Consider the following 24732-nt stretch of genomic DNA (forward strand, 5'->3'; position numbering starts at 1 on the left):
AATAATTTATTACCAGCATCGTATTGTATAGATGTGGCGCGTGTCGTGCATGTATTAAACGAAAAATACATTACATACAAATTAAACGAAAAGTTTAATAGTGTACGAATCCTCGAATACGGCCGAGAAGCGTTCACTTTGTTCGTTCGATCATTGGAGGATACCGAATTCATCGTCGCGTTCCATCGCGTCGAGCCTTCTTTCCCGAGTTTTTATCAACCGAGCTTCACGCGAAATCACGAGGACGGAGGGCACGCGTTCGTGTATGTCGTCGGCCGCTACGTTTTTACAAAACGAGTCTCGTTAGTGGAGAAATATCGAAGAATCTTCCGAAACAACGGTTTTCTCGTACATTTCCGACTATGCTAATACCTTAATAATATACAAGTTGCTATTTATGTTCTTTGACATTGTTTCTTCTTACATTCCTTATCGTTAAAAATTAATCCTTTGCGATTACAAGGAAAACAGATTTATCGGCGTGTAAAATGTATATAATGTATTTGCGATTGTATCCGTCGATTCTTGAGACATTCATTTTTCACGATGTTATTTGTACTTGTAAAGTGTCAGTTCACAAAATTTCTCCACGGTTTTAACCCCGTGATACATTGATTCTTTACTCAACCCGAAACAATATTTCACCCCGAATTTTAAGACCCGAACGAATATATCATCCCTTCCGTAGCCGTTTCCCAAGATCAACTACGAGATTGTACCTAACGACCAAGCATAAAAAACGCGAAAAAATTTGTAAGAGCATCGAAACTCGAGAAGACAGGTGAAAAGGGGAGGGCGGAAGGAGATACGTCGCGATATTAAGCTCTGCTCGAGTTTATCTCGTTTAAAATTTCTCTCTTTGCTTATTATTTTTCTCTCCGTACTCGTTCCTCGGTTCACAACTTGAGTTTCTTTATCGAACTTTGCTTATTTCAAGTTTCGGCATTCAACAAATTAAACGAATATCCATCTTTGCGTTCGACCTTTCGGATTCGCGTTTCTTCGTTCAACTTGAGACGCGAAAAGTTTGCCTGTCCCAACGTCCACCCTTGGTCGCTCCAGTCGTTGGAAATTCTGACATTAAATAAATTAAATATAGATATTTTCTTTACGTTCGTTCTTTCAGACGCGTGTTTCTTTATGGAATTGTGCACACGTAAGGTTCAGCCGTGTGAACAGTGGCCAGGGTTGGTCGATTCTTTCCGCGTGTGTTGTCTAGCACAGGCGAATCCCCGTGGTGGTTTCGTCGAGATTATCCAGCGGGATCCTTTGCCAAATCCCGCAGGTCGGGCGGTTTAAACACATCGGCGTTGATTCATGGTCGCACGACGCTTATCGATTTTGTTCTGGATCCGTCGGCCCTGCCCTCTCGTAATTCTTGCCCTCGGTCGGAGATCTTCCGCCTCTCGTTTCTCGCGTGGATTTTTCGTTGCGCGAATACCCCGTGATTTGTGACGCGTAGGGTGCACAAGAGCCGCGCGGAGATTCGCGAGTCGATAGAGACGTCGCAAAATCCTAGGTGACGCTTTAAACCGTCGATATATTTATTTTCGATACGTTTTACTGAAACGTACGTTTGTTAGATTTTTATTTCGAAAGAATTTTATTTAAATAGATGAAAACGTCGCGTCGGGTATCACGATCCGCGAAAAAGATCGAAATAAATATATGGAAAATCATTCGGTGTTAGAAATCGTTCGTTTATTTTTCAACCAACGTTTGTATTCCGTTCACGCGTTTTAATACATATCGCGTGTCTAATTCCATTTACTAAATAAAATTAAAATAAATTCCGAATTACTAAACAGCATGCCATCTCGTTACGTTTAAAGGAACGTGCACTAAAGGGTAACCGAGGTAAATCTGCAGCGTTTTCTTTATGTTTCTCTTGATACCGAACAATTTGTATAACAATTCCTTCCGGATAAAATCCGAGAAACGGACAATAAATGTTCTTAAGCGCAAACGCGTATGTTTGAAACATTTTTAGAACGCATAGTATATCTAAGCGCATAGCGTGTAATTTATTAATAGAATATATTTTACCGAAGATCTTGCGACCACAAGTTTCCATACCGTGATATAACATAAATCGTAATATAAATTTGAATAGAAACAATGTTTTTATTTTTCGCGTTCCAAATACTTTTAATACACACATTTTACACGAACTTCTCACGGTTTGTTCCATTTATTGGCAACAAAATCGTCCGCTTAGAATTATCTTTAAAAACCAACTTTTATGCGGACGTTAATAACACGCGGAGAACGGTGTTCTCGTTACATGTTGTTTCCTATCATTTGCAAACCGGAAACATCGGAAAACCTCGAGTTTCGTGCGCGACTAATTTATAACGTTTATGAAAGTGTCCGTTGTTTTATGGCTGGCCACGTATGCACAAGTTGTTCGTGCTGCGGTTGCAAATTTAAATTCAGCCGCACACCTTAGGAAAACAATGCAGCCGTATCAACTACGCGGTTTCCGTTTTTCTTAACAACGATACATCCCCTCGCCAACATCTGTTCTCGATAGAACGAGTACTCGAGTTTAGAATATGGACGCGACCACTTTGCTATTTTTTAGATTTTGCTTCGGATTACATCGCTATATGTTGCATTTTAATATTTCATTTTTAAGAAAGTTATGAACGTTATGTATACTTCATCGATTTAAGTTCTTTGCGTTTTTCTGCGAATACCGAATTAATTAAAAATTAAAATTAAAAATTAGAACACGATTAGAGTAATTAATTAGGATATCGTAGCCTCGATGTTAAAGATCGACGAATATCGAAGCTGCTCTTTCTCTTATTTCTATGAATTCAAAGTAACAGAGACCAAAGAAAAGTTTATTTTATAAAGTTTGCTTCTACAAATACAGGCATCCTTAAACTAAATTACAATTTTGTCTAACAACTCGATGGAGCAATCTATTTTGCACTCGAGTAATTCCATTCTCGAATAATCGAATTCCTGCAATTGGCTTTCCTTAATTTTCTTCTTCCCGATAAATCTACAGCCTAAGTACGTTAGTTCACTCTGGCTACTATGTATTTATACTGTCCGAATTTACGTTGTAATCGATTCAAGGAACTTCGTGCGGACTGATAGTTTGCCGTTCGCGTGACGGCCAAATTAATCTCAATAATCATGGGACGTTCGATAAGTTTCGCAGGATCTTGTACGCCGTCCTGACCAGCTGCTATTAGTCCGCTTTGAGAAAGTTGACGAACTAGAACTGGGTCAAACAGAAGTCACGAAAAGTGACGAATGTCAAACAGCGAAATTAGGATCACGAACGATCCTGACGAATCACGTTAGAAGCACTTGCAACTTCGGATAAAGTTTCCACGATGAATCCGCCGATCTCCTTGAATCTGCCGCGATACCGAAGAAATATACGCGCGCAATTATCCGAAGGAAGAAAAGTGTAAGACCAAAATGTAATCCAGCGTGGAGAAGTTGGCAAGAATCGAAACAGAACGAAAGGAATCTGCATTTAGAAAGATACGTATTCTATTATACTTTCTACGTTCAAAATTTAAGAGTACGAATTTTTATATTCTATATTCGGTTCGGTATATTCGGTCAAATATCCCGGCTTTACTTCGGTAAGCCGGGGTCTTTTATTTATTATCCAGCTGTAACGCGTAAATCTTGATGAAACGAGTATAATTTCACTTTCGATTCTCGGAGTTTTCCAATAACGTATGAATTTTAATAAAACAGTTTTGTCGTCTTACGATTAGTGAGAAAGTTGCGAGGGTGAGAAAATGCCAAACCTTATCGCTTTGCTGAGAAATTATGTCTTTCAATATCGGTGACGTTTTAAGTATGAACTTGTAAACCAACTGTTTTATTTACGGTCGAATATTTTATGCGTATTTGACAAGAAGTTGCCAACGTATATAAAAATTTGACACGCGTAAACGCTATAGATTTTCATAAAATCGTCCTTGTTCCCCCAAATTTCTTACTACAAATAAGAAAGCATATTTATGACGCACAGGTGCTGAAATATTCCGTACACATGCCTATATTTCTGTACGAAAGATAAACGAATCGTGGTAGACAAAGCGCAAAGAAAAACGGAACGAGATTAGAATTGGTAGCGCGAAGATATCAAAGTCAGAACTCGTCGGGTACACGGACGGAGGCTTGGTGAAACAGGTGGACGTGTTTGCAGAGTGCCAACAAAGCACGGTTATTACGTTAAGTGGAACATCTTGTTAGCACAAAGACCGATCCTGTCGCTTTTGCATCGAGGCTGCTCACGAAACTCTCGCGAAACTGGCCAACTAACGTAAATGCGATTTCGTTCGTTCTCAGAGATCGTTTTCCCTTTTCGACGAGGCTGGTCTCGTCTCTATTCCGCCTGTATTTCGCCTGCTTGCGTTCTCAAAAATTACGTCAACGAGGAGAAGAAATTTTCCTTTTCGGTGGCTTCCTTCTCCCATTTTTATTATCTCCGAGTTTCTTCTTTCGCCCGTTCTTTTTTCATTTATGAACTTCCTCCCGTAGTTTTACATTTTCCGAGGCGCTGTCCGTTTTCCTGTCTACCTCTAAGTACCACTTTCGCCCCTCCTTGTCCCCCCTATCTTCTTCTCGTTCTCTTTGTTCCAAGGAACGGAGCTCGACGTATCTCGATTCCACTAGCCGTCCCTTTCTCTCGAGCCAGCGAAACGAAGTTCTTCCGCTTCTCCAGGTTCTTCTTTCCTAACGGCTGCCAGCCACTCTGCTCTCCATCCATTCCGACTTGCCTCCATCCATGCCACTTCTCCGTCAATTATCCTCCTAAGCGCTTCGCAGCCGCAAAAATTCGTCGAACGAACCCAATTTACCCGATCAGCAGCAGAATGTACCGAATAGTTTCGATCCTGTTTCTCCTTTCTCGCCCACTTCTCTTCCTTTTGTCCCTTCTCGTTTCTCCCGAGCTGTATCCTTTTATTTCGCTCTGTTACCGAGCTTCCTCTTCGACGCCTCGGTGTTTTATCTTCTAGCGTTTCAGCTTGCCGGCATTTTGTAAACTGGCTATCGGTAATGATGACACACAGTAACGGCTATATATAAGAACGGCGTGTCTGGTTTATTAGAACGACGTTGAAATAATTATGGTAAAAAATTTACGTGCTTCGTCTCAGGGTCAGGTTTAAAATGGTAACAGGCTCCGTGCTTCTTTCAGAGTTATTTCCCGCTTCCTCGTTTAATTTGTAAAGTGTCTGTTGTTCGGTAATTAACGCAGGATACGCGATAAATCCGTTGCTCGCTATTTACTATCTATATTATTCAAACTTTTAACGCTCTGCACTGATCGTATTATTAGCTTGCGAATATTTATAAATAAAACCAACGAAACGGAGTAAAAATTATAACGAGTATCTTATTCTGAAATTATATTCCACATATTTTTATTATATTTTCTATTTTTATTCTATACGTACGTGCGTAAATATGGCCATACGCGTGTGTATATACGATACATTTTACTATCTCAGATACTTGCGAGTAACAGATGTAACATAAAGTCTCATAAAAATTTCATACAGTCCACGAGGCAAATCTCGAATAGCTGCAAGGTATACATTTATACGGCTGACCATAGAAATAAAAGATTTCTAAGAGAAAAGAGGATACTTGAATCGAAAGACATCGTGCTCCGACAAAGGTCGCCATCTCCATCGATTTTTAAACGATTACGTTTAAATCCTCTTAGCGAGTCGACGGTTCGATTATCCATCTTTGACGAGTAGTGTTTCAATTCTGGTGGTTGGCACAGGTGGATGGGGAGAACATTAACGATGAAAAGTCGAAGACGAGTTTTCGGCCGCTGTTCCCTTTGATGTACGTCGAAATCGTCATTCGGTGGTCGCCGTCTGATCGTGTCGAGTATTTTACTCTCTGCTGATCATTCGACGAGAGTTGCCTTCTGGCCAGGGTTGAATACGACCCCGTGTTCGTGATCCGCCATGGAAAAAGGAAGCCGTGGAATTCTGCTCTTTGTAAAAATCCTCCGACGTGGCTCATAGTCGCGGAGAGGAAAATATTTTCGCCATTCAGGTCACATCGACCGTAGACACTGTTAATATTCGCGAGCATGCCGAGCGAGTCTCGGTATATGGGACTATGCGAGACTCTTCTATCCAGATGATTACAACACGAAGCTTTTATAGTCTACACGTTCCTCGGAGATGAACTGTGCTAGGCGCACAATGATGGTTTAGTGTAATTTTGCGTAGTTTTACGTGTTCGTCGAGCTTTCAGCGCGGCAAACATTTTACATTTCAAATATTCCTCGTGGGAGGTTTTTCCTAGAAATTTCCCGTTGCGTTATAAAATAACCAAAGAGTTAGACGTTGAGCCACCTTCTCGTAATAAACGCGAACGCGTGATTTACTTTTTCGAAATTTAACATTAATCGCGTAGTCGTGCAATAAAATGGAAAAACCGACAAAAAGCGGAGTTGGTTGACCATTTCGACTACCGAGAAGTTCATATACCTAAAGGACGTACACTCTCCTACGCTTCGTAGGTATTATTAAAAACAAGATAAACTCGATTAAAAAATTATCAGACCTTGTTCAGAATCTTAGATATAAAGTTCGAACCGATTAACAATACGAGCTTCGGTTTTAATTCGACGTTCGTACGCTCGCGCCAAATAAGCTTTGTCTCCTTCTTTTCCGTTTCTATCGTGATAGCTTCGTTTCTTCGACGTTCCGGTCCCGCGACCGATTCCCAATGCGAAGTTCGTGTCACCGTAAGTCACCGAAAATAGCAGATACCGTAGCCAATTTCCTCGATCTCACGCCGAATACTCGAGCGTCTTTTTCTCTTTGTTTTCCGCTTTGCTACCCACCTTAGCCTTTTATCCCATTTCTCCGGTTCTCCGATTTAAACGATTCTCTCGGCATCATCGAGGTAAAAATCTTAACTCGAGAGAGTTTGCGTTTTTCTTCTAATTTGCATCGTGACGACGATCAGCACGTTTCACTCGCGGGAAAACTAATGGATATCTCTTTTCGCTCTGAAGATACAGTTGAACTTGTCGAGTTAGTGTTTTCGCAGCACGAACATTAACAAAATCGAAACTGACAACGAGCTGAAATATTTTTTAACCCGTGGTAAATATTATTTTCGTGGTATCAAATTTTTCTGCGTTTCACGCGAGAGTATTACTAAATGATAGAAAGTTTAATATACTTGTACCTCCACTGACAACAAAAATCCAGTGCAAATCCTTTTCTAGCCTTTTCGTGCACGATATAATCGTATTCTGATACAACTTTATCTATTAACTTCTGATCGCTATCAGTGCAAATGAATTTAAAAGGTTGGATATTTAGATGGACGCTTCTATCTAAAATGTAAGAGATAGAATATTTCAGCGTGAATTGATTCACAATGAGATTATGGAAATTAATTAACAGATGATTAAATAAGAAAATTTGAAAATGAAGTAGTTGATCGAATAATTTGGATATACGATTGAAATTATCGTTACTTAAAAACTGTTAATTAGCTTTAATCGCATTTATCCAAATTTCTTCCAATATCTTTCAAGGGCCACCATCGTTTACACAAATATTTTCCATAAGCAAAAAAACATACAATTTTTCTCATCGATCGTTTCTATCTATGTATCGTAAAGACTCTTAAGTCGATAATTAGATCGATCGTAAAGCTAACGACGCGTCAATTAGTTCGATTCGGTGGTTAGTAATAGGACGACTAGTTCGACTCGACATCCGGCGAATGGAGGTCTAAACCGAAGACGTTAGTATCAGTTTCTACGGACAAATTTCTCGAGCTTGGAATTCCTCCGCCGGTAGCAATGGTGAAATTAAGTTTTCCTGAAACTGGCTTAGGTACAACGCCGACAGCTTTAATTATTTAATTCAGCTGTTTCTAGTTCTGGCAGATGGAACGTAATGCGATATAAATAAACCATGGTGCAATTCGTTCAAAGTTTTCGAGAAGTCGGCCATTTTGCTCCTTCAATTACGAACAACAACTCTGATATTTAAGATCCGAATTAAAGATCTTTAGTTGCGTTTTTACCAGCAATCGAACGTTCGAACGTTTCGAAGAATTTGCTAGTAAGAATTATAGTTATTTTGGTCGTTTAATATCATATCGCTAAACTGCGAATATTTATGCAAATTCATATTTTTAGGAATTAAATAAAAAATGGAATTCGAATAGAAAATTGTTTCAGGTACTAAATGTTACAGAGAATACCACGGTTTCGGTATTTGATATATATTTCATATCGTTATATTACGTTTATTGTATATGAAAATTTCTTAAATTTCCAAATGCGCACAAACAACCGCGGCCTATGTGCCACTAGAATTTATATCACACTTACATGTCACGACTGAAAACATTTTATTTCATTTTCTCGCTTCTTCGCGCTTGTGCCTCTGCTTAGGAATAAAATGTTTTCTTTCTTAGGAATATCTACCAGTTACTCGTAAAATGCGCGATATACACAAACGCTAACGGATATTATATCGAATAGCAAAACCAAATATTTAAAAACTATTTAGTTTTTAATACAACGTTGATTTCGGTTCATATAGGCAAGGAGAGAGAGAGAGAGAGAGAGAATAGGAGTGGACTTACATCGACTGACACTCAAAGTACATATATCATTTTCACGCCGATCTGCTTCCTCAAAACGCAATTCGTTTGGTGGATGAAGTCAATTTTTCCGTCGGCCCCACGCGACTACTTAAGTCGTTTCGTTTTCTCTTCTTGTCTCTCTCGATTTCGTTTCCTCTTCCACCGATAATTCCTTTTCGCAAGACGACCGTTTGTATCGCAATTTATTCTGAATTTACTCCGCATCGTATTATCGTTTACTGGAGCTAATCTCTTTGTGTATATTCGGGATGCGCGTGTGTCAATGAGCGCGCAAAAGACGCAACAGAAAGTTCGATCGAATGTATTTTTCCAGGAAGAATCGTCGATAATGAACGTCGTTAAGGCGCGAACGGAAATAAATCGAACCGCGTCGAAGCGGCTACATAAGCAGACTGGCAAACAAAGTTAACTAAGTTGACAGAGTAAACGAGGCGAACAAATATTACTCGGTGTATACCGAAGGAATAAATGTAGAGCGGGAGAAACTGCGGATAAGTTTTGTCGATAATCTTACTTTTGTATGATCGTCCCTTTTATGGGTGTACGTGATAGAGAAAAACAGGGTAATAAGATCATCGATCTCTTAAAGAAATATTGATTTATTGCTGTTTTTCGTCGCGACGTCGTAGATGGAAGATGATAATAAGCAAAGATCGTAGCATGAAAATGACTATGAAAAATATGACAAGTACATGTTCGTCGATCTAATTTTTACGATACTTTACGATTAGACGAAAGAGTTTTAGTAAAACAAAGCTTTTACTATCGTAGCACTTACATGTAATGTAATTACATCAAGGTATATTAAATTTTGTATCATTTAGTAGTAAATACTTTCGTATGAAAAGACGTTGCATCGGCGAATCGTAGTATATCCCGTAATACGTGGAATTCTCTTGGTCGAGAGGTACGTGACGCGAGAGTTGGCTTTTACGATACGGACGCGATCGTAAAAGTGAATTATCGCTGTACTTACCGTTGATGTGAAGATTCACGTGAATATACTTGGGCGGATGAGTGCTGACTTGGCACTCGTACTGGCCCTCGTCGCTACTGTTCACGGGCTCGATTTGTAAGCGCCAGTTGTCCGGGTATTGGAACTTCACCGTGTATCTTGGATCTCCTATGTACGTCTGCTGCCCCACCGTCAGCAGATTCACCTTTTCTCCGTTATCTTGTCTACGTACCCAAGACACCTGTCAACAGATTATTCCACGTTGTTTCATAAACGATCGTTCGATCAATTTACCAGAATATCGGCATTAACTCGTCGCACATAGAGTTTAAAAGTGTCGCAACATCGGAGGGAGATTCGACGAGCGCTAAGAATAAAAAATTTCGACGATAATAATTGACCATTGTTCCCTACGGTTTATTCTTTTCGCTAAATCTCGCTAACGTTACGCGTTTGGTAAACCACGTTTTGCCAAGTTTCTAGATAGTTGCTGATTTCCTAAAAAACTTGTTCGAGTTGTGTCGCTCTTTGAAGTCTTTGAAGTCGAATGTCGTCACAGTGAGGGCATTTAAAATTTCTTTTCAAAGTCGCTATGGTAAATATTTATTAACCGTTTGCTTCGATTAGTCGCGCTAGTAACGCTACGAGAATGTGCCGATTGCTAAAGGATTAATACACGTAGCTATATGCCCGCCGTATCCAAACGCTTATATAGCGTAAGGATATGTATACAACACCGCAACGACTAATTCTTGGTTCGCATAGAAGAGTATTCGAATACAGCGCAGAAAACAGGAGGACGTACTGTCCGATTACTCGTTATGCTTGAGCCGTGCATACAATCGGGCTACGATAAACAAGGATTCGAAATCCGCAGTTTATCCACGTAACTGAAATTGGATAGTGTTTCCTGGTATTCCCATTAAGTGCGCGCGATATCGACATGGATATCAAGCTCGCTATTGTCCGTCCAATAGAGATTGCTGCGTATGGGCAGCTATCAATGATGCGCGTGATCGTTACTGATCGTGATCGATCGCTTTTCCCATCTTCTTCCCTGAAACGTGAAATATTTGATACAAAATTCTCACCGATACTATCTACTAAATTAAATTTGTTCCAAATCCTTGAAACTCGTCGCCTATGATTTCAAAGCAGTACAAGGAATTATTGCCCGCTAAAACGATATCGTTTTGTTTTTAGAAATCATTTAGAACGCAAATACCTTAAAATGATTTCTTATCAAGTTGCAAGTTCTCTTCTAAAGTATTCTTCTAAAAATCTGTACTGTTCCTACAAATCGTATTACGTATAATACTTTATACGAGCAGCGAAATTAGCAGATATTCGTACAAGTTGCTCCGTAAGTCACGTTCTCGTTTAAAAGTTGTATTAATCTACTTTTTATCGTATACTTTGAAATTTTTCTTTCAGATTTTCGGTCTTGTTTTTTGGGAATTTATAATGGAAAACTTGACAACGGAGCAACTACCAGTGGGACCGTGAAGTTATTGTACGTCGAAATCTGAGTCGGCGATGAAGTCACGAGTCATAAACAGAGGCCGGAATTGTCCTGCAGCGACTCGAACGACCTACAGCAATAAATATCGTCGTTAGCCGAGTTATGCACTTTCAAGATAATCATGCATGGATAATCGCGTTAGTCGACACCGTCGTTAGCAGTACTAGCAACAGCAACGACATTAATAGCCTAATATTACGCTGAGGCGAGCTCGACCGTGGTTCAGCCAAGTGCGATGCTTTTAGGATATAACTACCGAACGAGTTTCTACAGAGTTAGTCGTCGTCGTCGTCGTTCCTTTGTTTCAAGTCAGCATCGGTAAATTCGTTCGAAAAGATATTCTCCGTCGCGTGTCATCCGGCTTACGTACTGAGTCTTGAATTTATCCAAGTTGTCCCTTTGCGAACCACGACCCTGTGTCGTGTCGTTGTGTCGTCATTAGTCCTACGAATATTTATACGTCTATATTTAACTCGTACTCTGCATTTTTATATAGATCGCTTACGAGGGAGCTACTTACGTTATAACGATATGCTTAACATTCTAATTAGGATGTAATAACTACATGCGTTACCTTATAATCCTAATTAATCTAATTTTAAATAATAGCATCGTTGCATGATTTTTGATTTATAAACTATACTTTAGGAAAACTTGTATAAAACGTATCGAGATCTCTACTATATTTTAAATAAATTTGATCTTGTCTTAAAAATTGGCTAATACAGATTTATCTATATATAATCTTAATTAATTTAAACGTAAAATAAAACCAACGGGGCTATAATCGACCGATCTAATTTTTAAAATTGTTCATAAAAGTATTTGAATCGTGTTATTAATTAGACATAAATTCCATGATTTTTTTTTTAATTAAATCGTCGCTGTTACTTAATTCTAAGGAAAATACTGGCATTATGCGAGCACATGTTTCGACATGCTTACGATTACGCTTGTTGTGCGCGTTATGTGCTCATTTTCAGCAGCACATTACTTTTTACCATCCTGTGTTTTTTGCTCGTCACATACCCTCTTTCCGCCTAAGTATTACGTTACAACGTTTTCAGCTGACCTTAACAAAGGAAGCTAATGACGGGCTAGATACTCTCTCGGGACCATGACCCGAAAGGAGCACTCTCTTTTTTATCAAAGTAGACAATGATCGAAAATTACGCGTATTAGAAATTTGGACGCGATGCTCAGTTTCAGGCATTTTTCTGAGAAACGTATCATGTTTTTTTTACTATAGGCGCAATGTCTCGACTAAATAGTTAAGAGTTTATTTCAGTAAATATGATATGTTTGCAAGATCGTAATTGAGAAAAAGTCGCGATAATATTATCCGCGCAAATGATATTCTTATTGTTTGTCGCTCTTGTATTTCAATTCGAATAATATATGTAGCGTAGAATTTATGAAAATATCGGGGACAGAAAACGATCAGATTTCAGAGAGTATAGGCGCGAACGATTACGAGGGAAATTCGCGTGAAAGCTCGCCGGTAGCGGATAATTCCTATTCAACCTCACCGGGACACGTATAATAAGGCCGGATATTAAATTAATTCGAACGGCGCGATTGCTCCAACTGCGATAGATGCGTCTAGCTTCCCGCAAGTGCCGCCGCAGCCGAGATATAAGATCCGGAGAACGCAAAGAAATTAATTAGAATAAATCGTGCTCGCCTATCTTCCTGCAAAACGAACTTTACTACGGTTTACAAGATTGATTGCGAGTTATCGTCTTTCTAATTTTCCGCGAACAGTAAGCCGGCAAAATGTGAGACCTCGACTATTAAACTGCTAAGATATGCAGAAAAGATGCAAAGCTATGGAAAACGTATGGAGAAATATGCGAAGGCTATGTGAAAATGTCGAGAAACATTCGTATAAGTAGAAATATACAAGACCTTTTGCCTACTTTCGCATATTATAAAATGTTTTTCATATCTTTGCATACATTTCCATACGTTCCCCGCTGTTTGTACATATTTTACATATTTTTGTATCGAATACTCTCTATACACGCTATGTATTTTCATCTATAATTCGCATATTGCAGTAGTCATTCTGTTTCACAGCTGACATACCAATCGAATCGAACCGATCAATTTAACCGATTAATTTAATCCAGACTAATCGCTTAATTTAAAAAAAGTTAATTCGATAAAAGTCGATATGCACGTAATTGACGATTAGATCAGCTGTATGTACGCTGTATTCTCTCGCTTGTAAGTACTAAAATTAACTAAATAGCTAAATTAACTAAATCGCCTGGTTTCGTGTAAAACGTGATGATCGGTTTAGATTACCAAGGAAACGATCGATCGAACAACTTTACTTTCTCTAAGTGTCCTGCTACTTATACGAATAGCGACGATATACATACGCATATCGATACGGACGAAGAAGGGGGAAACTCACGGTTTTATCCTGTAGCAAGGATATCCTGCAGTCGAGGATCGCACTTCCACCAGCTTGCACGGTCATGTTCTTGCTTTCCCCTTCGAAATGAGGACCCCACCGATGATCGTGATGATGTTGATGCTTGTTTAGCGTGCTGTGCGCATCGAAAATGTAGTTCAACATCGGCGCGTCCGTCGGTACCGATCGCTTTGCCGCCGTCGTCGATTTCGTCGATACCGAATCCGTTATTAGCGGCAGATCTGCAATCAACAACGATTTTTCACACGATTAATTACAATTGTATTACTAATTCTACCGTGATTGTAAACTCGAGCTTCGTCGCAATACGAAACGTTTAACTTTTCGATATTGTTTATTCGAAAATTTTGCGCTATCCGTTAATCCGTACATCTATACCGTTGATCGCGCACACCTGATACCTTGTCGCGATATCCCCCGGTCTCTGGAGATCTGCGTTTCCCGCTGTTTACAAGTATTGGACAGACAATTGACAACTGCCAGTACATATTGGCGTTTCTGTTCGTTCGCAACATCCGTCTATTCACGTTTGTAACCGTTGAATGAATAGGTACACACGATATTGCGCTAGAGTAATTACTCGCTGATATGCTTCAAGCGGTAAAAGAATTTCGAATAACGAAGTAAAATTCTCGTATTTGTAAGCGATATTCAACGCCAAAAGAGTCGAAAGGCGCGATTTTGAAATTTAGAGGAAACATTTTTGCAAAATCTGAAATACATATCCATATAATATATATAATAGGAGCTTAAAAGTACGATCAATTAGCGTGACGATGCTGAAGAAGGGAAAATCAACGAACAGCTTACGAAGCACTGTATACGTACGACGTTGGTTTCAAATTTCACCGATACAATTACGACGATCATGTCCTGTTGCAACGTTAATGAAGTTTTAAAACGTTTTATACGAAACATATAATATAGACATAAAAGCTTTCAAATACTTTCACGAGCCACTGTACATCGAGTACTATATTGGGTTATACCGTACATTTTGTATTGGGAAACCGAGAATTTCGATAGGCCAATTAGTGGCAGAAAATTAAGCTCCTGAGAGTAGGTCGAGCATCCATGTGATCATCAAAGTTTAAATGGACACGTTGTGAAAAACGAGTGTTTTTAAATTTGTTCTAGTTCCTTTAAATCGATCGACATTATAAGAGTCGTATAATCGTTTAAGCAGTTATCGAAATTTACGCAATGGACTTTTCTGTCCTAGACAAAATACGAATAACATATATATTCGAACACACTTTAAAATAAAACGGCTTTTTAAAAATTGGGCCAAACGACGTCAACTTTTTCGAGAAGTAAGAGGAATTAGTTTGCTAGATGACGTGCAAAAATTTTTTGAAAAAATAGCAATTAATCGGAATCGCGAGGAAAAAAAGGAAAGGTCGTTTTTTAAACTTTATCATCTCCCTCCGCTCTTTCTATCTGTATCGAAAATTTAAACAACACATTTTAAAGATTTATAGCATACTGCGAAATTTCATCGAAGTCGATCGATATAAAACGAACACCGAAAGATGTAGGTAGATTATTTTATTACAGTTATCGGGCCGAATATCGTGAAAAACTGCGGTTTTCACTATTTTTAACAGTTTCTAGCCCATAGCGACGTTAACCGATCTCGTTGAAATTTTCAGAATATATATACGTATAAACGTATGGTTTAAATTTCCACTATAGCCTCAAATAAAAAAAATTGTAAAAAGCGATCTTCGCTGTTTACTTTGCGAAGAACATTTTCTCAATTAAAAAGGATCTTAATATCGTTAAACGTTACCGAGTATTTGGAATGTAAATTAATCAGCTAATTCGAATAAACGAACGAAAAGATCGAAGGATTTACTTTCGGTAGTTTGCTACTTATCACTGGATGGCTGAGATCTAAGCCACGCCTCCATTAAGTTCTCCAATATCGATCGTTAGGAAAAAGCGTCGCTACTTCTCCGAAGCCAGTAAATTCAATTTTTCAACCGTTCGATTTTCTAACGTTCGATTCCGCCATATAATATTAACGAAGGTTATCGATTTAGAGCTGTCGCCATCCACATTTTAGGTCTCGTTTATTCCTTATACATAATTTCTCCACCCTTACGGCGAATCCATACGTTAGCATTAGCCGAGTAGAAACAGTTTCACGAAGTTCCCACCGTACGTTTTCCAATTTAACGGTGTCCACCGGGAGAAGAACCCGAAGCAGGTAAGCAGTTTGACGTAAGAGTGTACAAAGGACGAGGTATTTTTTTCTAACGATCGCGTGCGTCGCATCGGAAAACGATAAGTACGTACATCGCTTAGATATTTGTCTAGACCGACACGACCATGATTGTCTACGAATAGCAACGTGTTTTTCGGCCTTTCTCGTTATCCTTTTATGAATTTTTAAACTTTTTATAACTTTTTTTCCAGCCAGTTCAGTATATACTGCAAAATCATTAAACACGGATATTCCTTATTTTTCCTTATTCCTTAATTACGAATGCTACCTTAATTTAGCTTCCATCTGTCTTCGATATAGTCTACCCTATTCTACCAAACAAATTCAATACGTTATCGCTGCATTGACGCGAGGACAATGCAGCATCCACATGCATTAAGATCTGTCAGAAACGAAGCAACGCATACGATTCTAGCCGAGTATATTAATCACCTAATTATGTCACTCAGAATCTACCTTGTTATAGCTGCGCAAGCAGCTTCCACAAGCCTGCCGATAGGAGAACCCGGCAATGATCGAATCGACTAGCGCGCATCAGCTTTTCTCTTCGTCTCACCCCTTTTGGAAACGTTCATCTGTTCATTCGATCTTTTCTCTTTGCTTTCGCGGTGGAAATTTTGCCGCTGTCCAGGGGGAAGGAAAACTGATCGGGAATTCCGATGGAACCGCGGAGAGCGTGTTCTGGATACCGACGAGGAATCAGCAGCGACTTCTTGCCTCGGCGAATATGAAAATCGTTATACGTCGTATTGACATTGTCGCTCGACCGTGGACCCAGCTACGGGATCTCATTTTTTAACTCACGGAAGATCCCCGTGTACGCGATCGAACCACGCGAATATTTAAACGGCCGGTCGGATTTCGATCCCCGAAAAAGTTCGTCGAGCGTTCACGTCGACAGTTCTTCTTTAAATCCTTTGTTCAAACACGGTGTGATTGTTACTCCTCCGGGATGATGGCTCGACAGGACGTTTTTCCTTCGCGTAAGGACTATTTTTCGTTGGGTTATGCGAACCGGTAGATCGATGTTGGAGAGAGGCTACTGAATATGGAGAAGTTTATTGCGCAAGGATCGTCGGTTTGGTTGGTCGCGTAGAATTACCTCGGTGGTTTCGATGGCGAGAGTGCAAAAATAACATTTTTAGTATTTTTTCCCTTAAAATAAGAGAAGAACGATATACGTGCGTTTTACGAGCATAAAGATTTCGTCCTTTTAATTCGCAATGAATTTTATAGAAGATACTTTCTCGTCGATGTCGTTTGTAATCATTTTTTCATGTTTCTCTCGTTCGCTTAAATTACGAATTTCTTTTAACTACGTTTGTATTAAAATATTTTCGATAGGTATCGAAATATCTGTATTTCAACGGTACTTGTAGCAGAAAGCGGTTGAAAATTGAAAATCTTTAGAATTGAAACGATTGAAATTTAAATTCCAACATACGAGGAGCCCAACAGAAGAACAAGGCAAATCGATTATCGTTAATTTTATAATTTCGATGTCACTTGGTGGACGAGAAATTGCTCTACGTACACGGATCTCTATACCGTGAGGATACAAAATTATTCTCACTGTATAGATATCGATATCGACCTGAAAACAATATCACAACGTATTTATAAACATGAAATTTATTTAAAAGCTAGGCAACGAAGCGGTAAACGAACGCATTAACTCGTCAATTTCATCGACGACTGTGCTTGGACTAATTAAGATAGTGGTTCCTCTCTGCGGTTTTCCGATCGAATCACTGGGATTTATCGAGTAATCACTCAGAGATATATTTCGCGGATATCTCCCTCCTCTCCATTCGACAGAGGGCGGAGGCACAATCGACGCAGATATCCTCGTTGGGCGCGAGATCTCGCGAGTATCAATCGACCCATTTTTTCGAGACTTGCAAACACTCGACAATTCTGACTTGGCGCTTTTCCTCGACGTCGCATCGTGCGCATTATTCCGTATCGCCGCGGCAAAACGAAGTTTGAGAAAACCAAGCGAAAGAAAGAGAGAGAGAGATGACCGATCGAGACATTCGCCTTTTTTAGGTAAAACGATCTCAAGAATCGCTTTGTTGGAAACTTACGTCGGATATTTAGCGAGTAGATACACGCGATACGAATTGGAAAAATCGATTAAAATTTCCGAACGAGGATATTTCGAGAGAAGATTGAATTCCTTTATGCTCGACGTACGAGTTCTCCGTTTGTTAACAGTACGTTGAAAGTATTCGATTTAGACAGTGCGCTTAGCTTCTACGTGCCCACGGATGCGGTTAAGAATAATTAGAATATATTTGAATAAAATACTTGAGGGTTTTATGCAAGTACAACAGACAGTTTCGCAAGTTATGCGCTTGTATTACTTAGCAGCGAGGCGCTGTCCGACCAACACTGACTCGTTTCACTCGGAAACCTAAACTTTCCTACTACCTCTGTTTCTAATGTTTCGTAGTTATCGTTACTTGGAATACGTTGCAACATGCATAATTCTACTAAAAAAGCAAGATTGTTTAAACACTTGAACATTTATCTAGTACTTTACGTTATTACTGTAATACAACTAGCATACAAAAGCAAAGGACCGCTCAACTTTCGCCGAAAGAATTGTCAACGCTTAAACCTTTATAACTTTGGAACAAAGAAACGTACAACGATCTTTAACGTAAAATATTTCGAATACCAGCAACCTTCCGGCGAAAATCGAGCGTTCCTTTAATTTTGCACGCCAGTGAAATTTCTTTCTTTTCCCAAAATCGAAAATTTCACAGCCAACGCTACCTTTTGCGTTGCCATAAAAAACACGAAGATCGTATCAGATCTCGACGAATCGAGAAACTTGCGTGGCGGAAACGGAAAGGCGAACGCGAACGCGAGCTCGTCTTCGTATAGAGGGCGCACGTTTCCTCGATTCGACGGTGGAACACGGCTACGCCGTAATTCCAGCGAGTCCGGCTAACCAGGCTAAATAATTCCAATTCGAGACACAGGCCAGTGGCACGCTCATGTTTTATGCATAGACCAGACCCGCGGTCCGCCACGCGTTACACGTGGTTGTAGCTCCTGCTGGAATCACGAATCGCGCCACCACTTAAACGCGTATCGGTCGGCTCTGTCCACTGATTCGACGCTGTTCTCTCCCCTCGATACGCGTTCACGCGCTGTCTCCATCGGTGTATATACTATACAGGATGGAACAATCTCCTGTTACGAACCGGTGTTGCAGCGTTATTGGATGTCAAGCCGCGATACCGCGCCCCGAAACCAGACTTAGTTTCACCGAATTGTCCCGACTAGTCGCGACTCCTTGAATCCCTAATATGTCGAAGAGTTTCACGAGTTTCAGTTGTACTTGCTTCCAGTTGCGCGACTTAAAGCTAGAACTATCGAATACCTAAACTCAGACTATGCAGTAGTATAAACATAGCGCGATGAGGTTTAATTTCATCGAATTCCGCTGAATTCATCGTACTTTGCTTATTCGGAAAATATTTATAATTACCTATTTTCTACATTATCGAAGCACATCTTTGAAATTTTCTTTTTTTTCCCTACACGATTTCAATCAGGTATATAGAGCATTAAACGCTGTTCCGCGACAAAATTGCGGCCACGATTTCCAATCTAAACGCCAATTCTCACTTTTAAAGTCACCGGCTGTATCTCGCGCGATTCTCCATTTTTCAACTTTCGACGATTTTCCCGACGATCTGCCCGACGATAACCAGAGAGTTTACACCAGCGCAACGCAGCGGAAAGCTGCCAAAAGTCCTCTTCTCGCGGAAACTTTGAATCCCATGATATTCACGGTACGATGCGCGCTCAAGAGACGATCAGAATCGTCGGAAACGAATCCGTAAACGACGATGTACAACGAACTCGTGAAACTTAAATAGAACGCACGAATTCGCCGAGATCAATCTAGCAAACGTCGCGAATTTCACTTTACATTGTTTTACAAAGTTGGATCACAATGAAAATATTGGCACTGCAACTGTAGATTTGTCTACGTTTATAATAAATATATAAAGATCGCGATGATTGTATCTCATTTGCTAATGATTATCGAGGTCTAACCTGACGTAACTAAATTTATATAAACAAGAAATTTAATTTAATTACACACGTGTTACAAGTTTTTCATAACATCGGACATATAAATTTTTGTTAGTCTAAAATTAATAAAAAATTAAAGAGAACAGAACGAATGAAATTTGAATCTAAAGGTACGGATTAACGTGTTGCTGCTCAAAGTTGAAACTTGATCAATGCCAAATGCGTAATTCGATCGGCATCAAGACGAATGTAGAAAGAGGGAAAGTCGGGTATCATAAATTGTGTGGCTGATGCGCCAACAAAAGGAGCAACGCGCCGCGACAGATAACAGCGTAACAGCGTAACAGCGTAACAGCGTAACAGCGTAACAGCGGCGCGGTGCGCGTCCGGCACGATAATGCGCGCGCGTTCCATTACGCACCGTGGCGATCGATCGTGCTGCGCTGCATAAAACGCGTACACGTTATCAGCGTCGTGTTATCGAGCGACTGATTTATCATTACGAGGCAGCGTGTTCTCCGCTATCGGACGATGATCGACCGTTGTCGGTCTTTCCCGACGGGTCTTCTCTACCGATATACGCGCGGTCAGAAGCTCAGCGGGGTCGAACGTTGTTCGACAACGATCGCGTAGGCATCACGACGACATTTCGCGCGGTATACAACGCGAGTTTTTTTGGTCCCGAGTACGTAAACGTATTCTATCAACGTATTCTATCGACGTATTCTATAGCAGGATACACGTGTTCGCTTTACGAGAACGTTTGGATCGTTTCTAAAACATTTGCTCGATAAAGATTATTTTTGAGTAGAAATTTTAGAATATCAGCGGCAATAAATATTATTAGTTTCTTTCATGCTCGATGAGTAGACTGTGCATTTCTATGCATTTATGAGAAACTTTAAACTGCAGAAATGCGCACAATGCATACAATATACAAAAATATATAATATAAAATATAGAAAGTGGAATATTTAGTATAATATTTAGTACGATATTTAGTAGATGTTTATCTTTAGTCATGTTCGCAAAAATATAAAAATTCATAAGAATTTGCAGTCTAGCGATAATATCAATCTTCGTTTTCTTAACCACTCCGCTCTCCGTGCCTAAAATTCTTCACGATGAAAATAATACGCTACGGTAGTAGCTTGCAAACTAATAGCTGCTTTTTTACGATGGATGTACGATCTTTCTTTGTCAGGTTTATTCTGCTTTCTCAACTCGTACTGCCAGGCTGTGAAGTAACAGTCAGGAATGTATGTACGTAGATGAAAAACGCTACAGCCGGTAAACAATGAAACTGTCTTTTTCTTTCGATGCTTCTTATTTCTACTTGTCGTTTATCCATCGAAAAAGTATTAGCAATAGAATTCCGTATCGGATACGAAACGATATATTTGGTTGGAACGGTTTTACCGCTGGAAATACGTTCTGTTCGTTAGTTTTTAAGTACAGCGGATTAAATCGAACGTCACGCTATATTAAATCTCGGACAGAAATATGCCTCGTCGTAGTTATCCTCATCGGAGTAATCCATTTGGCAATCGTTAACGCTAATCACGGCAAGTTGAAGTAATTCCATCGTCGAATTATCTGTCAAGTCATCGTGTTTCGAATTAGGCATTTCACGCCTACGTTTGTTGCACGCGAGCTCCCTTCAAATCCGACAACCATTCTGCTATAGTCTGCAAGTATCGATTCTGTCTGTCATAACCGAAGAGCCGGAATGGTAAACGATACGAGCGGCAATGAATATTTCCAGCACCTTCCAGGAAACGGGAAACGCGTATCTGTTAATTTTACTATTTTCCGTCATGCGTGTCTCGTTCGGTAAACGAGCAACTTTTCCCGATAATTTTCTATCGATAATTATCGAAGCTACTCCGATCAAACCCAATTCCAAAACTATGTGATTCTGTTATCACAGGTGCATCGACCTGTTGAATATAAATTCTTTATAAGATAACGTTTCAAAGTCGGATAATGATTCTTAAACGTTTAAATAACGTCATAATGATTTTCTACGTTTACTTAAATTCCCAAAAGTGTCCTGATACTAAAGAAGGGGAGCGTGTCTCGTTTATCACCGTTTCTTCATTTACCGTATCGTCATTTTACGATTTTATAATTCCACGTCGAATAAGAAAATCATGAAATTTTACTTGTTTTATTACTTATCTAGTTCGTGTTACGCAAGAGAATTCATTAGCACCGTTAGCTTGAAACATATGACGGGTAAAACTTTGCTAATGATATCGGCCCGAGTGTGCAAGAGCAAGGATTTACTATATTCGTTTTATTCCTAAATTTCGCGACTTCGAAGCTTCTTGAAATTATAACGAGCGTAGGATTTCCGCAAGGTACCGTGGGATCACGAGTTGCTAAAGACACGGGTATACTAAAACGTTATAGAGATCGATTCCGCAGATACCAGGGTTTTTAAAGAGTTCTAGGGATATGGATGAGTCAACAGGCGAATATAAGTGCCTTTAAAACTTTCCGAAGTCGTTTCATATTTTTCCAAAGATTCCAAGGATATCGATACTTGCCGCACTTTTTTATGTTTATGCAAATGTAAAAGCAGCAGGGTTCCGTGCGTCGAGGGATTTCGACGATTCGAACCTTCGATGGTTCAACACCTAGAACGATGCAGGGACACGCAGAAACGGATCCTGAACTCTCCAGAGAGCTTATAGGTGTATCGCTGGTTGCAAGATCCACGAGGTCTTCGGAGTCTCTAGGGTCCCTAGAGTTCCCGGAGGGTCTCTAAGTTCTTGGTGGTCTTGGAGAATCGTAGGATCTCCAAGGTGTTAGGGGTTTCCAAGGTCTCCAGAGTCAAAAGGGTTTCCGAAGCTTCCGTGGTCTTCGTAGTCTCTAAAGTCCTCGAAATCCGTGAGTCGATCTTACACGTATCTCATGTCCGTTACGTTACGTACGTTGGTCTCCGAATTATAAACGATCGAATTTCGTTTCGTTTTCTAAGAAAGAAGATTAAGAACGTTCCTCCTTGACAGCACTTTCCCAAAATCCATTAGATTTTCGTCTTTGGAACAAAAAAGATCTATCGCGTATTCGATTGGAGAATGTACGAGAAGAATGTACGACCTGCGAGAAAAGATAGAAAATGGATGTGAGATCGTTGGAAGAATACCTGGTATTTTCGAACGAGTACGGAACTCGGTGTTAAAGCGTGCAGTAGCGTGTGTCGAGGCACGAAGATGACCACTTGCAAGATTCGCTTGATCATCCGTAACTCGAAAACCAAGGTACGTAGAACCCGCGTTCGTCCGATCTTTTTTTCACGTATTTCAGCGTTTTTCATTGTAGAACGATCCGATGAATGAACATGTATTTACGATTCATCTTTTACATATACATGTTTTTCCACGAATTGCGACATGCTTACACCTTCTCCCACAAACTCGCGAATTTCATGTGTGCATTTCCTTATCGAAGGATTCGCATCTATTTCGATACATCCGACGTAGTTATCGAGTCGTAGCAAGTTTATGATAATTGCATCGAAATCCATAATAGCAAATGCCACAAATTCGGTGTTTCCGATAGCAAATGCCACGTGTCTGCAAATAATCTTATTTCATAGTACGAACGCGAAGTTGCTTCTGTTTAACTTCGTGCGATCTAAAATGTCTTGTATTCGGTTCTATGGACTTGAGAGTGTTTGTATTATGTTATACGAGTCTGAAGCTATTCGTACGCCATTCCATTCCAAGAATTCACGATTCTCTTCTCGAATCGAGTCTCGCATAGGTTCAGTGTCACCTGCGTCTAGTCTTACGAGTTCAAATTCGCCACCACTTCTCGAGTCCAACTTGTCGTCTGTATTTGAGATTGCTCGTTCGATGCTATGTATATTTAGTTACAGAAATTCAAGTTGGCAAGTCACGTATCCAAAGGTCTCGTACGATATTACCACCCACGTTAGAACGAACCGAATCTCTGGAAAATGGACGTATAACTTGAAAACACACGTTTATTTCCTCTAAAACGCCGATGAACTCGATTCCTGCAGACTCTACCTTTAAAAAGATTCGAATTTTCAGGCGAACGAGAACCTCCCAGAATTATCTTTTCTAAGATTTCCATCGATATTTAACAACATTTTTTTCGCAATGCTACGTGCGAATAATAAATCACGTACTCTGGTCGAAACGCGAAACGACTTTCACGTAGTCATTTTTCCGGTTCATATGTATTAAACTTTACGCGTTCTTTCGCCAACTCGTAGCTTGTCGCTAACTCGTAGCTCGCAGGTAATAATTTTTCATTTGCGAATTTCCTCGGGCATTACATTTTTTCCTCCGCGAGTTCAGGTGTATATGCGAGTAACGAGAAGAAAGAGAAAAGAAAAGAACTGAAATTTCAGATTAAACGAACTATGAGTACGAGCACTTCTCTTCATTCTTATGAAACGAATTTTTCGATAATTAATTTAAAATTAGAGAGACAAGAAGAACGTGAAATAACTGTTTGTATTATCATAAAAAATTTTTAGAAAACAACAGAATATTTCCTGGTTATCGCATATTTGAAATTGGTGTCATTTGACAGACATTAGAGGAAAAAACAGCCACTTTATTTCCATTTAAACGCTTTAAAGGGATTCGATATTGTCGAGCAGGGAAGTGTGAAAATCGGCTCTTTCGAAGGAAATTTTCTCTTTAATGACACTTCAAATGCTTCGAACAGAGTCGTGTAGTCTGTGCGCCACGAAATTCGACATTCTCCAAATTTACAAAGATTCACCGAGTTCGAAGTTATTCACCGTTCGCTTAGCAAAAAGCTTCGGATTTTTGAAATTTTATTTCGTCGCAACGTGCAAGTTAAAACACGCGGCTCCTCGATGCCGCTTGTAT

The 24732-nt window shown here is 39.8% G+C and overlaps 1 protein-coding gene and 1 long non-coding RNA gene across 9 annotated transcripts in view; one reads left to right on the forward strand and one right to left on the reverse strand.

The window, feature by feature from the left end:
* LOC126917687 (uncharacterized) overlaps positions 1 to 11341 on the forward strand; it is a 33868-nt gene extending 22527 nt beyond the window's left edge. The window contains exon 2 of the long non-coding RNA XR_007711029.1: positions 11036 to 11341. This is a non-coding gene — a long non-coding RNA (uncharacterized LOC126917687). The remainder of the gene's footprint in view (positions 1 to 11035) is intronic.
* Positions 1 to 24732, reverse strand: part of LOC126917679 (zwei Ig domain protein zig-8-like) — a 237722-nt gene that overhangs the window by 13387 nt on the left and 199603 nt on the right. For all 8 annotated transcript variants that reach the window (XR_007711025.1, XM_050724845.1, XM_050724848.1 and 5 more), the window contains 2 exons: positions 13546 to 13787; positions 9623 to 9842 (listed from right to left, as the gene is read on the reverse strand). Coding sequence is in view for 7 of the 8 variants with exons in the window: in XM_050724845.1 (XP_050580802.1) it covers positions 9623 to 9842; positions 13546 to 13787 (462 nt within the window). In the remaining variant the exon portion in view is untranslated. The remainder of the gene's footprint in view (positions 1 to 9622; positions 9843 to 13545; positions 13788 to 24732) is intronic.

This window comes from Bombus affinis, chromosome 6, assembly GCF_024516045.1.
Source record: "Bombus affinis isolate iyBomAffi1 chromosome 6, iyBomAffi1.2, whole genome shotgun sequence".
NCBI classification, from domain to species: Eukaryota; Metazoa; Arthropoda; class Insecta; order Hymenoptera; family Apidae; genus Bombus; species Bombus affinis.